The sequence below is a fragment of the Mesoplodon bidens genome, assembly GCF_964165515.1.
Source record: "Mesoplodon bidens genome assembly, chromosome: 7".
Taxonomy (NCBI): domain Eukaryota; kingdom Metazoa; phylum Chordata; class Mammalia; order Artiodactyla; family Ziphiidae; genus Mesoplodon; species Mesoplodon bidens.
Genome location: NC_138164.1, coordinates 58810224 through 58825278, shown reverse-complemented (window position 1 = coordinate 58825278; position 15055 = coordinate 58810224). Strand labels below are relative to the sequence as shown.

At 44.3% G+C, this 15055-nt stretch overlaps 1 protein-coding gene across 2 annotated transcripts in view; it reads right to left on the bottom strand.

Moving 5' to 3' along the window:
• The window catches only part of RNF121 (ring finger protein 121), an 84901-nt gene extending 70114 nt beyond the window's left edge, over window positions 1-14787 (bottom strand). The window contains exon 1 of one of the 2 annotated variants that reach the window (XM_081239484.1): window positions 14686-14787. In XM_081239484.1, the coding sequence (XP_081095610.1) occupies window positions 14686-14748 (63 nt within the window). In that variant the 5' untranslated portion in view covers window positions 14749-14787. Of the gene's footprint in view, window positions 1-13410; window positions 13476-14685 lie in introns of those variants that run through there. The other variant, XM_081239486.1, reaches the window with a different exon arrangement.
• Between the last annotated feature and the right edge of the window lie 268 nt (window positions 14788-15055).

The following is a 15055-nucleotide window of genomic DNA, read 5'->3' as shown; positions in this document are numbered from 1 at the left end:
GCTCTATTTACAATAGCCCGGAGATGGAAACAACCTAAGTGTCCACTGACAGATGAATGGATAAAGAAGATATGGCACATATATACAATGGAATATTACTCAGCCATAAAAAGAAACGAAATTGAGCTATTTGTAATGAGGTGGATGGACCTAGAGTCTGTCATACAGAGTGAAGTAAGTCAGAAAGAGAAAGACAAATACCGTATGCTGACACATATATATGGAATTTAAGGGAAAAAAATGTCACAAAGAACCTAGGGGTAAGACAGGAATAAAGACACATACCTACTAGAGAATGGACTTGAGGATATGGGGAGGGGGAAGGGTAAGCTGTGACAAAGCGAGAGAGTGGCACGAACATATATACACTACCAAATGTAAAATAGATACCTAGTGGGAAGCAGCCGCATAGCACAGGGAGATCAGCTCGGTGGTTTGTGACCACCTAGAGGGGTAGGATAGGGAGGGTGGGAGGGAGGGAGACGCAAGAGGGAAGACATATGGGAACATATGTATATGTATAACTGATTCACTTTGTTGTAAAATAGAAGCTAACACAGCATTGTGGAGCAATTATAGTCCAATAAAGATGTAAAAAAAAAAAAAGAATAATGCCTTAGGTACTTCCCTGGTGGTGCAGTGGTTAAGAATCTGCCTGCCAGTGCAGGGCGCACAGGTTCAAGCCCTGGTCCGGGAAGATCCCACATGCCATGGAGCAACTAAGCCCATGCGCCACAACTACTGAGCCTGTGTTCTAGAGCCTGTAAGCCACAACTACTGAGCCCACGAGCCACAACTATTGAAGCCCACGTGCCTAGAGCCCATGCTCCACAGCGAGAGGCCAGTGCAACAAGAGAAGCCACTGCACTGAGAAGCACGTGCACCACAAGAGTAGCCCCGGCTCTCCACAACTAGAGAAAGCCCACGCACAGCAACGAAGACCCAACACAGCCAAAAATAAATAATAAATTTATTTTTTTAAAAAAGAATAGTGCCTTACTCATTTAGCATCTCCCTCACACTTCACACCTAGCACTAGACACAAAGCACACACCTTGGAAGTACACAGAGACTGAGTAACTCTCACTTGAACAGACAGTGGGGATGATGTTGCAAAAGAATCCAGAGGAACTTGGAAAGCCATCTGAAACCAACAGAACTTACCTGTTTATATTGGCTACTACCAGTTACCCCTGAGACAGCTGCTTCTCTCTGAGAATAAGAAGCAACTTCTATATAAGCCATTCTTGCAGTGGCCCACACTCAGAAGTAGTCATCAAAATGCTCTATTACTTAGAAAACTGGCCCCCTCCCTCCAGTCCCTTAGCCAGTGGGAGATATCAAGCACATGACAGCACTAACTGACATGCTGGCTTTGCCTGAAGTGCCCTTTCTTCTCCTTAAGGAGCTCAAACTTGATCTAAAGAGACAGGCTGGTATCTGGACCACATCAGAGATGTACAGCTGGCAAAGGTGCTCCATCCTTTGTGGTTTCTAAGTTAGAAAGTGACTCTTCCTCTTAAGCACTAACATGAAATCCTGCGTGATCATTAATAGCCAACAGTAAATACTTTCCAAACTTAACACAGAATACAAATAGGACTGAAGGAAGCTTTGGGGAGAAGGAAAAACTGAAGAACATGGCTCGTTGCACCAGAAGGCTTCGGTCAGTGAGGCAGGAAATGTCTCTAACATCTCTTCCTTTCCATAATATTATTCAAGCTACAAACATAATCTAGGCCCTTCAACTTCATGCCATTCCTGCTAGTCACTGTGTCACTCAAATTCAAAATCTTCTGGTTTGCCAATGCTGCCTATAAGAGAAAGGAAGAACTCCTCAGTAGGCCACACAGTGCCCTCCATGACAGCATTGAGAGTAACCTCTCCTGTGACCACACAAGGCCATGATCTTACTCCAGTCTGCCTGGCACTTAACATATGCTCCCCTGCACTATGTATAATACACCGGAAAGCACATGCACTTTGCAATTAGAAAGTCTGGAAGCCCTACTTGCCTGGGTTAAGGTATGTCTTTCCCTGCCTCTTTATTATTATTATTTTTTCTGGCTATCATCTTTACATCTTACTTACTTACTTACTTATTTATTTATTGGCTGCGTTGGATCTTTGTTGTTGAGCACAGGCTTTCTCTAGTTGCAGTGAGTGGGGGCTACTCTTTGTTGCAGCGCACAGGCTTCTCTTGTTGCAGAGCACGGGCTCTAGGAGCATGGGCTTCAGTAGTTGTAGCACACGGGTTCATCAGTTGTGGCTCACGGGCTCTAGAGTGCAGGCTCAGTACTTGGGGTGCATGGGCTTAGTTGCTCCGCGGCATGTGGGATCTTCCCAGACCAGGGCTCAAACCCGTGTCCCCTGCATTAGCAGGCGGATTCTTAACCACTGAGCCACCATTCCCTGCCTCTTTAATCCCTTCTCCATTTCTGTCCCCTGAGTGATCTTTCTAGAATGCAAATCTGATCCATGTCACTCACCTAAGTGCTTAAAGTTCTTCCACTGTTAATCACCCACTACACATAAAATCCAAACTCCTTAGCATAGCATATAAGGCCTTACATGATCTCACACCTGCCTCCCTTTCCAGTCTTCCTACTTCCTCATTACACCCCACCTTCTACTTGGATGCTCCAATAATACTATACCTTATACAGTGACCTGTCAGTGCTGTTCTCGCCCTCTCACCTCCCACCTTGCACATGTTGCTCCTCCTGCTTAGAGGGCCCTCCGCCTCTCTCCTTGGCTGGTTAATTTCTAGTCATTTTCCACATCAGCTAAAGTGCCACTTCTCTGGGGAGCCTCTCCTGATCCCTTTCCCACCATTTTCTGTGCTCCCAGAGAGCTCTGTGCTTCTCTGTATTACAGCAGTTATTACATCTGCTTATTTCACTAACTCTTCCACTGGACTATGAGCAGCCTGAGAGTAGGGCCTATGTCTTCATTATCCTTCACAGCTAAGGCAGTGCCTTTGTAAATGCTCAGGGTATACTTGATGAATGGATAAATGAATGAAAAGGATTTTCCCACCATATACATAAGGCTGGCATAACAAATAACTTTATTATTACTTTAAGCTGACAACATTGCAACTCAGAGTGTAGTACTGACTTGTCTAACGTAACAACTGTGTGGTAGAGCTAGTATTAAAAAGCCAGATCTTCAGAGACCCAGACCAATGTCCGGACCTCTCCCCTGACTCTAAGCTCATATTTCCAACTGCCTAATTAACACCACCACTTAGATGTTTACATAGCCATCTCAAACTTAACATGGCCAAAATTTTTCTGCATTTCCTCCCCACCGCCCAACAAAAATTTCTCCCAGTCCGTCCTGTTTCAGTACACAATAACATCAGGCATGGTGTTGCCAACTACTAAAGTCAAAGCAAAATAAATTCATAAAACCCGAAAGTCAAGCTTGAATATTTCTTTCCCTTACATCCCATATCCAATCCACCAGCAAGTCTTGTAGGCTCTACTTCAAAACATATTCTAATTTCATCCACTTTTCTCCATCTCTGCCACCCTACCCGTCCCGCCCCCAAACTCCAAAACTATCATTTCTCACCCAGACTACTGCAAGTCTCTTAACTGCCCTCCTCGAAAGCCTTCCTAGAATCCATTCTCCTCAAAGCAGCCAGAAAGATCTTTTTGAAAAATGCAAATCAGCTCACCTCACTCCTACTTTTAACACCATCCAAAATCTTCATTGTACTCTCAATAAAATTCAACAAATTTAGCAGTATCTACAAGGCCTTACAGATCTGACTCTGATAAACTCCTTGACTTCACATGGTACTATTTTTCTCTTGCTCACTATAATTCAGTCCCATTGGCCTTCTTTTTTGGTCCCAAGACATGCCTAACTCGTTCCCACCGATTTATACTTGCTTCTCCCTCCACACGTATGCTTCCAGATCTTCAAATTGCTAAGTCTTCTTCATTCAGGTCTTAGTTCAAATATCACCTCCTCAGAGGCATGCCATAAACCACCATATTGAAAGTAGCACCTCTCCTCTAGTCGTTCTCTATCCTATCACCCTACTTTTTTCAGAGCACCTATCACCATTTGGAGTTATCCTGCTTGTTACTTATTCATTACTTGCGTTTCCCCCATTAAAAGTAAACTTCACAAGAGCAAGGACCTTGGTTGTCCTGTTCACTGCTGAATTACTGGACCTAGGAATATTCCTGACATCCTGAAGTCGCAAGTATTTGAAGAAGGAAAGAATGAATAAACAATACAGATTACATACTTAATAAATGCTTGATGAATGTGTGAGTGAATGAATTAGGGAGTGGAATGGAAAGGGAAAAAAAAGTGGAAGCACTGCTATTTAATATTTTTATAGCCACTCACTTTTCTCCACCCTCACTGCCTTTGCTCCTGCTCAGATCCCCACCATCTCTTACACAACTGCAGTACTCCCAACTAATTTCTTCTCCTTTCCCCAGGCTGAGCCCTCCAAAAATAACTTCCACACTTCTACCAGACTTGATCATTCTGAGACATAGATCTGAACATGTTATAAGCCCAAGCTTCTTATTATGTTGTTAGAAAGGCCTCACCAACCTTATCACTCACTGCTATCCCTCTACATTTAACCTATACTCCAGTAATGCAGGCATTCTTACAGTTCCCAGAATATTCCAGGCTGTTTAATGCCTCCAAACCTTTGCATATCTTTTCATTTTCCTGGACCACTCTTCCATACCTCACAGACTTTTGACTACCTACTGAACTCACACTTACTCCTCAAGAACCATCTCAAGCAACTTTTCTGTTAAGTCTTTAATGATTCCCCCAAGCAGAGTTAATCACTCCCTCCTTTGTCACCACAGTACATAACACATACTTATAATATACTACCATCATTTGTTTCCATGTCCGTCTTTCCCTATGTGACTATTAGCCCCCTGAAAGCAGGAGCCATGTCTCCATGTTTGTGTCCCCAGCACCATATCTGGCATATTCAAGCCCTCAATAATTGCTAACTGAAGGAATGAATGGATATATCTTAACTCCTCAACCTGGTGTTTAAAGTCAACCTAGGGACTTCCCTGGTGGTCCAGTGGTTAAGAATCCGTCTTGTAATGCAGGGGACGCCAGTTCCATCCCTGGACAGGGAACTAAGATCCCACATGCTGCAGGGTGCAGCATAACTCGAGAGCCCACGTGCCGCAACTACAGAGCCCACATGCTCTGGAGCCCACGCACCACAACTAGAGAGAATCCCGTGCATGCACCACAATTAAGTGAAGAGCCCACGCACTGCAACAAAAGATCCCGCGTGCCACGACGAAGGAGCCCGCGTGCCGCAACCAAGACCCAACGCAGCCAAAATAAATAAATAAATAAATAAATAAATAAATAAATATTTAAAATAAAATAAAGTCAACCTCATATTGGCTCCAACCCATGTTTCTACATTTAGTACTTAGTCCTCTCTTACTTGCTGATTCCCCAAACGCATCCTTCTTTCTCACATTTACTTGGGGCCCTTATTCCTGATGCTCTCTACAGTGAAATTTAAATCATCGGGTGGCTCCTTCTCCATGAAGTCTTCCTTAACCCCTCCAATGAGATTTACTTCCCAAACAGCACTTTTTTTTCAACTGATAAGGTATTTAGAACTTATTTTATAATTATAGCCTTTCCAACTGGACTACATGTACTATTTTTCTAACTGAACTGTGTAAGCTCCTTGAAGGTATGAAACATGAATTAGCATCTTTCCTCTCAACCTAAGTACCTAACATGGTAGCTTGCACAAAGCAAACAGGTATCACTAAATGTTTTATTAGTGGAGAATAGTATGTTTAATAGTATGCTTAAAGATATCATGCTTCCACTCCTTCATATATGTGCTTTTAGCTTGGTGTAAACTGGCCTCCTAGCCATATGATAAACTTTCCCCCTCCTTTAAGGATCAGCCCAGTGACATATCATCTCTGAAGTCTCCCCTAACTCTCCCAAATACACTTTCACACTCCTCCCATGCACCTGTGATACCTGTATATAGCTCTACTCATCATACTACATCGTCATTATCACTTGATGGGTCCCTCTCCCCACCAGACCATAAACTCTTTTGGAGCACAGATAGTCTCTTTAACCATTTATGAATTCCTAAGACCAAATAAAGCATCTGGCAAAATTAAATGCTCAATAAATATATGGTGAATTTTGAAAATAGTAAATCCATGTTATAGAGTACACCAGCAATAGAGATCATGGAGTCACATCACCAGGTTCAAATCCCGAGTCTACTTACAAGCTATCCCACCTTGAATAAATTACTTGGCAGTGCCTCAGTTTTCACTTATCTGGAAGGTGAAGACAATAATAGTATTAAAATATAATTAAAAGAGTTAATGTATGTAAAATGCTTGGTATAATGCCTGGCATTATACCAGTATGCACTAAAAAAGTTAGCTATTATTTGTTATCATTAGAAGGAGAAAAGTCTGCTTCTGCAAGGCGCTAAATGACAGGCTCAAGAAGAGGTTAGGTTCAATCCTATGGACAATGGGGAATAAAACGCCACTGGAGACCTCCTTAGTAACAGACACATTCAGTTATTGAGAATATCCTACTGGGAAGGGGGAAGGAGGGCAGAGGGAACACAAACCTTGGCAGGGCTACGCTCTCTGCTTCCAGCTTCCCCTTACGCCACTGGTTCTCCCTAGTTGCTCAGGGCCAAAAGCCCCATGGTCATAACTCAGCATCCTCCTGGGAAAGCTGCACTTTAGAGGGAACTAATGAGTTTATGTTTACCTACAGATTTTCCTCTGAGGAGCAGAGAGATAACAAATGACTTCAAGAAGGGAAAACACAAAAATAAAACAGAGAAGAGGAATGATGCTGGATGGATTATCTTGGGTTGGCTTTCACGGAGTAAACTTTTAGGACAAATAGCCTCAGGTGGACTGAGACTAAACTCCTTAGAGGCATTCTCTGTCAGTGCATGTGCCTCCATGGGTCAAAGATGCAAAGAAGCAGGATCTGGAAAAGGAGGACTAAAAAGGTGAAGCTACAGAAATAAGAATTCTAGCCCAGTATGAAGAATATTGCAACAGGGGAATTCAAAGAGGGAACAGGCTGACCACAGAATGATAAGCTCCCTATCATTAGAGGGATTTAAACACAGACGAGGTGATCACTTGCTGGGAGTGTTCAACATGGGTGGATGGACTACATTTAAGATTCAACTTCAGGGCTTCCCTGGTGGCACAGTGGTTAAGAATCCGCCTGCCAAGGCAGGGGACACGGGTTCGATCCCTGGTCCGGGAAGATCCCACATGCCATGCAGCAACTAAGCCCGTGTGCCACAACTACTCAGCCTGTGCTCTAGAGCCCGCAAGCCACAACTACGGAGCCTGAGTGCCACAACTACTGAAGCCCGCACACCTAGAGCTCGTGCTCTGCAACAAGAGAAGCCACGGCAATGAGAAGCCCACGCAAGGCAACGAAGAGCAGCCCCTGCTTGTCACAACTAGAGAAAGCCCACGAGCAGCAACGAAGACCCAACGCAGCCAAAAAATAAATAAAATAAATTTATTTTTAAAAAAAGGACTCAAGTTCAATAAGCATCTGAATATCTACTCTGTGCTAGCCACTGAGAGAGATTAGGTGCTGGGAACACAGAGATGAAAAATGGTATGGTTCTGTCCCCTCAAGGAGTTCACTGCGCGACGGGGGAGACAAAACAACATGGTAAGTGTTGATAGATGTCTAAACAGAGTGCTGTTGGGGCGGAAAGCAGGTCCTCAGATACTGTGCCTATGACTCACTGGTAAGGAGGAATATGGCACTAATTAAAAACGAAAATGCTTCATAAGCAGTTTATAAGCAAATAGTACTGTCAGGCACTACTGTGTTATTGCCGGAACAGAGTGCATCAGTTAACCTTTGCAATTTAGTCAACACTTCCTTAAACCTGAGTAGAATCCATATCTACAAACATTCTCATTTATTCAACAAATGTCTGCTATGCGCCAAGAACTGAGGAATGTGGAGAGATGAAAAAGATAGTCCCTGCACTCAAGAAGTTAGAACATTCCTCTTCATTTCTTCTTCCTCTCTCCTACCCTCCTTTATTGACAGGAGGACACCTTAAATTCCTTCTGGAACGGGTTAACCAAACAAATGACTGCAAAAAGTAAGAGTGAGGGACTCCTCTGGCGGTCTGGTAGTTAAGACTCCACGCTTCCAATGCAGGGGACGTGGGTTCGATCCCTGGTCCAGGGAACTAAGATCCCATATGTTGTGTGGCACAGCCAAAAAAAAAAAGCTGGGGATGGGAGGTTTATAATGGGAAACCAAATGGGAAGGAAAGACTGTCTGCAAATAGGGTGTCTGCCAGAGTATGAGACTCTGACTGCACAAAAAGACAAAGGTTACAGAATTGGAGGTTACATGTAGGCCTTTTTGTGTATAACTTCCCTATCACCATTTTTTTCTTCTCTCATCCCAAGATTACTTGCACAGATTATTAATAATAATTATATCTCCATTTGGTCATTCCCTAGTATCTACTGAGTACCCAACAGAAATTGTAGGAAACACAAGGCACAGTAAAATCCTGAGATCCAAGACTTTCAAAGCTGTGGGAAATCTCTAGAAGGTCATCTAGTCCAAACCTATCATTTCACAGATGAAGAATTAAGGTATGGAATCTTTCATGAGTTGGCATATTCAAACATTTATTGAATATGCCAGGCACCAGGGATATAAGGATGGATAGGGCTTTCAAGGAGAACTCAGTCTCGTGGGAGAGACTGACAAATAGCGTTACCCCAGTCAAATCACCTCTGTAAATGAAGTCCTACACTTATATAGTAGAAATGTCTAACATAACATAAGACAGTATGGGAAGCATATAGTACTCACCCAGAGTGGTTAAAAGCACAGATGTAGGAGTCATCTTGGATTTGAACCCTACCTCTGTCACTTACCTAGCTGTGTGACAGTGGGCAAGTTACTTAAACTCTCTATGCCTCAGTTTCCATATCCGCAGAATGGACATAACCATAATAATACCTACCTTGTACGGTTGTGGTATGAAATTAGATAATGCATACAAAATACTTGGCACCAGGACCTGGCACAGAGTAAGTACTCTGTATCATTTCACCTTTAGCACTCTCCTGCTGAGCCCTGGCCTCAGAATCCTTCTCAACACAACCTTCTAAGCATCTGTTATCATTTGGCTGTCTCTGCGATAAAACAAAATCTGCTATTTCTAGTCTAGAATTTATGTCTATTGTTTACTACTCTAGTTTTTTTCCCCACTACATTACGCTACTACTCATTTTACACGTCTTTAAAAAAAAAATCCAAAGATATATGGTCAGATGTCCAAGATTAAACTTCAGTCACACATGCGTCAGTCCTTCAATAAGATCTTGGCTTTAACCAAGAATTCCTAGAGAAAAAAATCCCTGGAAACAAGGAACATTTATCAAATGTCTACAGGGAGAGACCCACAGGAGGAAAAACAAAAAACAAAACAAAACAGTCCAAGATTACTACTTTGAAGAAGCAAGGGATGGGAACATCTACAGCCTCCCTGAGAAGAGAAGATATAACATAGACTGCTACTTCCTCCTTGATGTACCCACTACACATATTCCACTGACACAGCACCTGTGACACATTTTTGTACTTATTTATCACTCTCTCTCCACCCAGGCTAGTCTGTGAACTCCTTGAAGGCAGTTATCACACATTATCCATCTTGGTATGATCAAGCATAGCACAGTACCTGGCACACAGAAGGTGCTTCCAAAAAGTTTGATGAATTGATAAATGAACACAGAGAAAACTAGGAAACACAAGGAAAGAAGATATCATTGTAAATCAGAATAGTTTTACAAAGCAAGAGAGCCTTGGGCTAGAACCTTAAAGTACAGGTGGGATTTGGAAAGACACGGGGGAAAGGAAAGGTACTCTAGGCAGACAGGACAGCATGAACAAAGACCTGGCGGTAATCAGAAACATGGTACACAGTATGCTAAAGCTTTAGTCATGACTTAGTCCAATAGTTCAAATCTCATAGGGATGCTGTAAACATTCAATAAAAAAGCACATACTACTAAGGAGAGGAGCTTATTACCACTACTCAAAAAAAATAATCACCTTTATGCCAGGCACCATACTGAGTGAAGGGACTGCAACAATGAGCAAGATAGACTTGGACTCCGCTCTCATGTAGCTAAGAGTCCAGTGGGGAAGACAGACAGTTAAAATAATGCTTGGTAGAACTGGGTTAGAGGAAGTACAGGGGGGCTGAAGGAACATAAAGTAGGGTCACCCAATCAGTTGGCAGTAAGAGAAAGATCCCTGATTTTCAAAGTGTGGCTTGAGATACTCAAGGGGTTCTGAGTCCCTTCAAGGACCACAGGCTTCAAAGTGAGATTTTTTTTTTTGAATAAAGGGTTTCATGACTAAAGGTTTAAAAACCACCAATCTAGTCCAATCTCCTCTTTTAACAAGAATAAAACAAGGCCCAGAAGAGGCAAATTACGCACTAAAGGCAATAAAAACTCAAGTTAGCTGTAGGGTGAGATACCTGCTTTGAACTTGAGCTGGAAACTACTCACTAATCTGCATGATATCACATCATTTTGGCAGATGAACAACTACTGGGAGTAGACACATCCGGAATTCATAGGCACTAGCCAGGCAGGCAGGCTGGCCCTGATTGGATGTAGAAGTGCTTTTTCACCTTAGGTCCCAAACCAGCTCTCTGTGCCAAGATGATGCCTCCAATTCTTCTCATGGTTAGCCAGCTCCCCCTTCAAGAAGGAACTCACTGGCTCCAGGAATATATCTGCTTCTGGGCCTCCAAGCTGGTACCCATGCTTTATCCTCCCTGACATTCTCAAGCACCCTGTGGTTTAGCAAGTTGAAGAACTTAGCCAGTCATCATAGCGTTTAATACCTAGCCGTAGCCTGAGCTGGCTAGACCCATCTCTCATCTCCTAACTGCCACTGGGCTCATCACTCCCCGTGACCAGGGGTTCAGCAGAATCAAGTTATAGGTAAATTAAAGGACCTGTATAGAAAAACCAATATTCCTTTAGTTAACCCCCACTTTGAATCTCTCAGGAATGAAATGCTGCTTCACATTTTGGAGATGGGACTTTTGTATATTAAGAAAAGGGTAGTTTACTTCGGTAGGATGAGTCTGGCGTGAGCAATGGAACCGAGGCATTCAGTATAGCATGGCAGTGTAAAACTTAGTTCAGTATAGCACAGGCAGACCTGGGATGGAATCTGCACCTCCCCTCACAAACTGTGGAATCCTAGGAATGCTACTTAACCTCTCTTGCCTCAGTCTCATTTATAAAATGCGGTGAACACCAACCAGTTCACAGGGCTGCTGTTAGTAATGAGATAATGTAGGCTTTAAACAGGGGCTGGTTTATGGTAAGGGCTCAATAAACAGCAGCCTTTTCTACTGGTAGCTCTTTTCCTAAGCCCTCTTTTCTATTCACCTCTCAAAAACAGGAGAAGCAGTGAGCAAAGCCTTAATTACCTTAACTAAATACTATAGAAAGTAATAATGAAACGGACAAAAGAAAAGGAACATAAATAAACTGATGGCTGCTATTCCAGACTACTTATCATGCTAACGGCATCTGATATAGGAAAACACAGGCCCGATATCCTAAAGAACAAATCAGAGCATGCAATCTTTCCAAAGAAGTCGCAAGGAGAACCTACTGCATCTTAGCTAGGTTATCCATTACTCTTTTATAATCTGAGCTCCACAATAGTCTCTCTACCAAGCAGAAGGTAATACAGGAGAGCAACTCTGATGCCATATGCTTCTTTATAAACCTAACCTTTAATTTTTCAGCTCAAACCCATCTCCATCATAAAGATTTCACTGAATCCCCCAGCAGACGTGAGTGCTTGTCTCTTGTGCCCCACTGAATCTGTTACACACTTCCGTTACAGCAATTATCTAGTATTGCATGTCTCTTCTCTACACTATAAATTGGTCAAGATCCTGTCTTACTCATCTTTGGATTCCCAGTGCATAAAACACAGTAGACCCCCATAATTACAAATTAAAGGATGGATTTCACCTTCTCTTTCGCTAGTTAAGGCTACTAAGAAACAGCTGGGGAGACAGAAGTATCGAAAGAAACTCACAAACTAAGGTCTGCCAGACCATACTCCTGCCCACCCCTCCTTTTTTTTGAGCTTGAAGGGATGTCTGTTTCTGCTTCTCAGAGTTACTTTTTTAAACACACAAGGAAAAGGATAGAACTATCCACACAGAATTTTCAGACAAAAGGTTATATTATTTCTCAGTAAATGAAACAAGGAACAGAAGTTTCTGGGATAAATGCTAGTGGTTACATATAAAGTTGACCTCTAGACATGACTCTCTGGAAGTATAATTATGATACTAGAAGCTCTTAAGTTCTTAAAACAATAAGGGAAGAAAAGCTAAGAAGGAAAAATCAAAAATGTCTAACATCAAAACTTTAAGTTCTTTTCTCCTTTGCCAAAACTTTCGCTCTTTATCTCAATGAACCCTGATATATGTAACTGAAATCTGGCCCCCCTCAAAGGAGAGCCCATGACTAACAAACCATGTATAATAACTTAACTACAGTACTTACTTTTTCAAGGCACTTTCAAATATATCTCATTGAACTACAACCAACCATAATCACAGAAACTTAAAGCCGAAAGGGGTCTTGGAAGTCATTTCCACGACTACCACACCTCACCCACCGAGTGGTATCCAAACATTCCTAGTCTTTAGTGACTGAAAGATATGGGTCTAAAATGCTTCTTTAAAAATCTCTCCCTGGGGCTTCCCTGGTGGCGCAGTGGTTGAGAGTCCGCCTGCCGATGCAGGGGACACGGGTTCGTGCCCCGGTCCGGGAAGATCCCACATGCCGCGGAGCGGCTGGGCCCGTGAGCCATGGCCGCTGAGCCTGCGCGTACGGAGCCTGTGCTCTGCAACGGGAGGGGCCACAACAGTGAGAGGCCCGCGTATAGCAAAAAAAAAAAAAAAATCTCTCCCTGCTCTGACCACCTGCCAGTTTCTCAGTCTCCTCCCCTCCACCTTAATGTTCCCAAACAGGTAAACCAAAACCTCCAAGTCATCCCACCACCAAACAACAGTCTTTGCTTCTCAAGTCCACTTCTACTCCCTTTCTCTGGGCCTCATCCCCAATCCTCACCCACAACACACAGCCAGGGCCTCTAAGATTCTGATCCCTCAGAGATCCCACTGGTTCCATCCCCAACAATCAATCCACTTTCTCCTATTTCTCCCTGCTGTCCATATGCTGTCATGGGCAAAACCACAAGCACCCCTAGCCATGAATGTACCTTTGGCCTCAGAATCTTTTCCCTTTCCTTTCTCACCTTCTCTCTCTGCTTCTCAGCGCTGTCCCTTCATTCCTTCAAACTCAATGTCTCCTTCCTCCTAGTGATTTCCTTCAAGGACCACTGGTAATTGAATACACCAGTTGTTAAATGCCTGTTATGTAGGTAAAGGGGACATATACCCTCAAGAGCTCACTCTCAAAGAACTTCTAAGTCTAGAAGGAGGGAAGGAGGGAGGTGGGTGGGAGGAGAGGGGAGGGGGAGGGAGAGGTTGTGGGAGGGAGGGGGGGAGAAGGGGAGAGGGGGAGAGAGGGAGAGAGGGAGAGAGGGAGAGAGGGAGAGAGGGAGAGAGGGAGGGGGAGAGGGGGAGAGGGAGAGAGGGAGGGGGAGAGAGAGGGAGGGGGAGAGAGAGGGAGGGGGAGAGGGAGGGAGAAGGAGAGGGAGAGGGGGAGGGGGGAGAGAGAGAGAGAGAGAGAGAGAGAGAGAGAGAGAGAGAGAGAGGGAGGGAGAGAGAGAATCACTTATCCGTTAAGACTCATCTCTTCTGGGAAGCCTTCCCTAGCCCAAACTGAATTGGTCCCCTCTTCTCAGTGCCACCATTATACCTCCGATGCAATAACTAGTCTTCTTATGCGTCTCCCACCACCATTCTGTGGGCTCTTTAATGGGAAGGTCCCTAGCACTTAGCCCAGGACTCGGCACAAAGGGGATACTTGATGTTTGTTAAGTGAGTGAATGAATTCCGATATACAGTTGTCCATTCATCCATTCGTTCTATCATTCGATGACCAAAACTTTACTGAGTCCACATTATGTACAAAGTTCTAGAATGTAAAGAGCTCTTACGTAAACATAACCCGAAGCTCTAATACTAGTAGATAAGCACTCTTCCGCGGTCCGCGTCCCCAGCCCCCCTGTAAACCTAGACAGAGTCTCTTCCCTCAGTAAAACCCGGCTTTCCCTTGCAGGAGCCCACGCTCCTCCAACTCAAGCTACCTGGCGGCCCTCTAATCCTCCCAGGACCCCCACCTAATAATCCCAAATCTTAACACCCCAACCCCTCTGGCTTCTCTCCCTGTCCTCCATCTCCACCCTTGAGGTTACTGCAAGTCTTCTGCCCCACGACCGCCTCCGAGTCCCTGAGTCCTGGAGTCCAGGGTACCTCAGATTTCCCCCTCCCCGCACCCGTCCCCCGTTGGCTCCTTCCTTCTCAGGATTCCATCTCTCCTAGGACCCCCACTTCCGATACCTCCCCTCCCCTCCCTTCAGTTTCAGGTTGGGTCTCTCCTCTCCTCGACTCTCAACTCTTCTTACCTCATCCAACTCCCGTTCCCCGGCAGCACCTGCTCCAACCTCCACCTCCACCACCGCCGCCATCTTCACAACTCTCCCCCTCCCCGCAGGCCCCGCGCGAGCCAGCTGCTTCCGCCGCTCAAGTGCTCCTAGCCAATCGGTGGTGCGGGCTCCGGCAGCGGGGGCGGGACACCAAGACAGGCGGAGACCTGAAGCGAACTAAGAGACCATCTACCTGCTACCCACTTAAAGGTCAAGGAGGGACGGATCCCGTACATTTCTAACCTTCCGCAGGGGAGCGTTCTTGGAAAATGAGAAATCGGCCTTGTATTATTTTCAGTGCAAATATTTCGCCGATTTCCCCCTTTGGAGAGCGAAAGAGAAGGGTCCC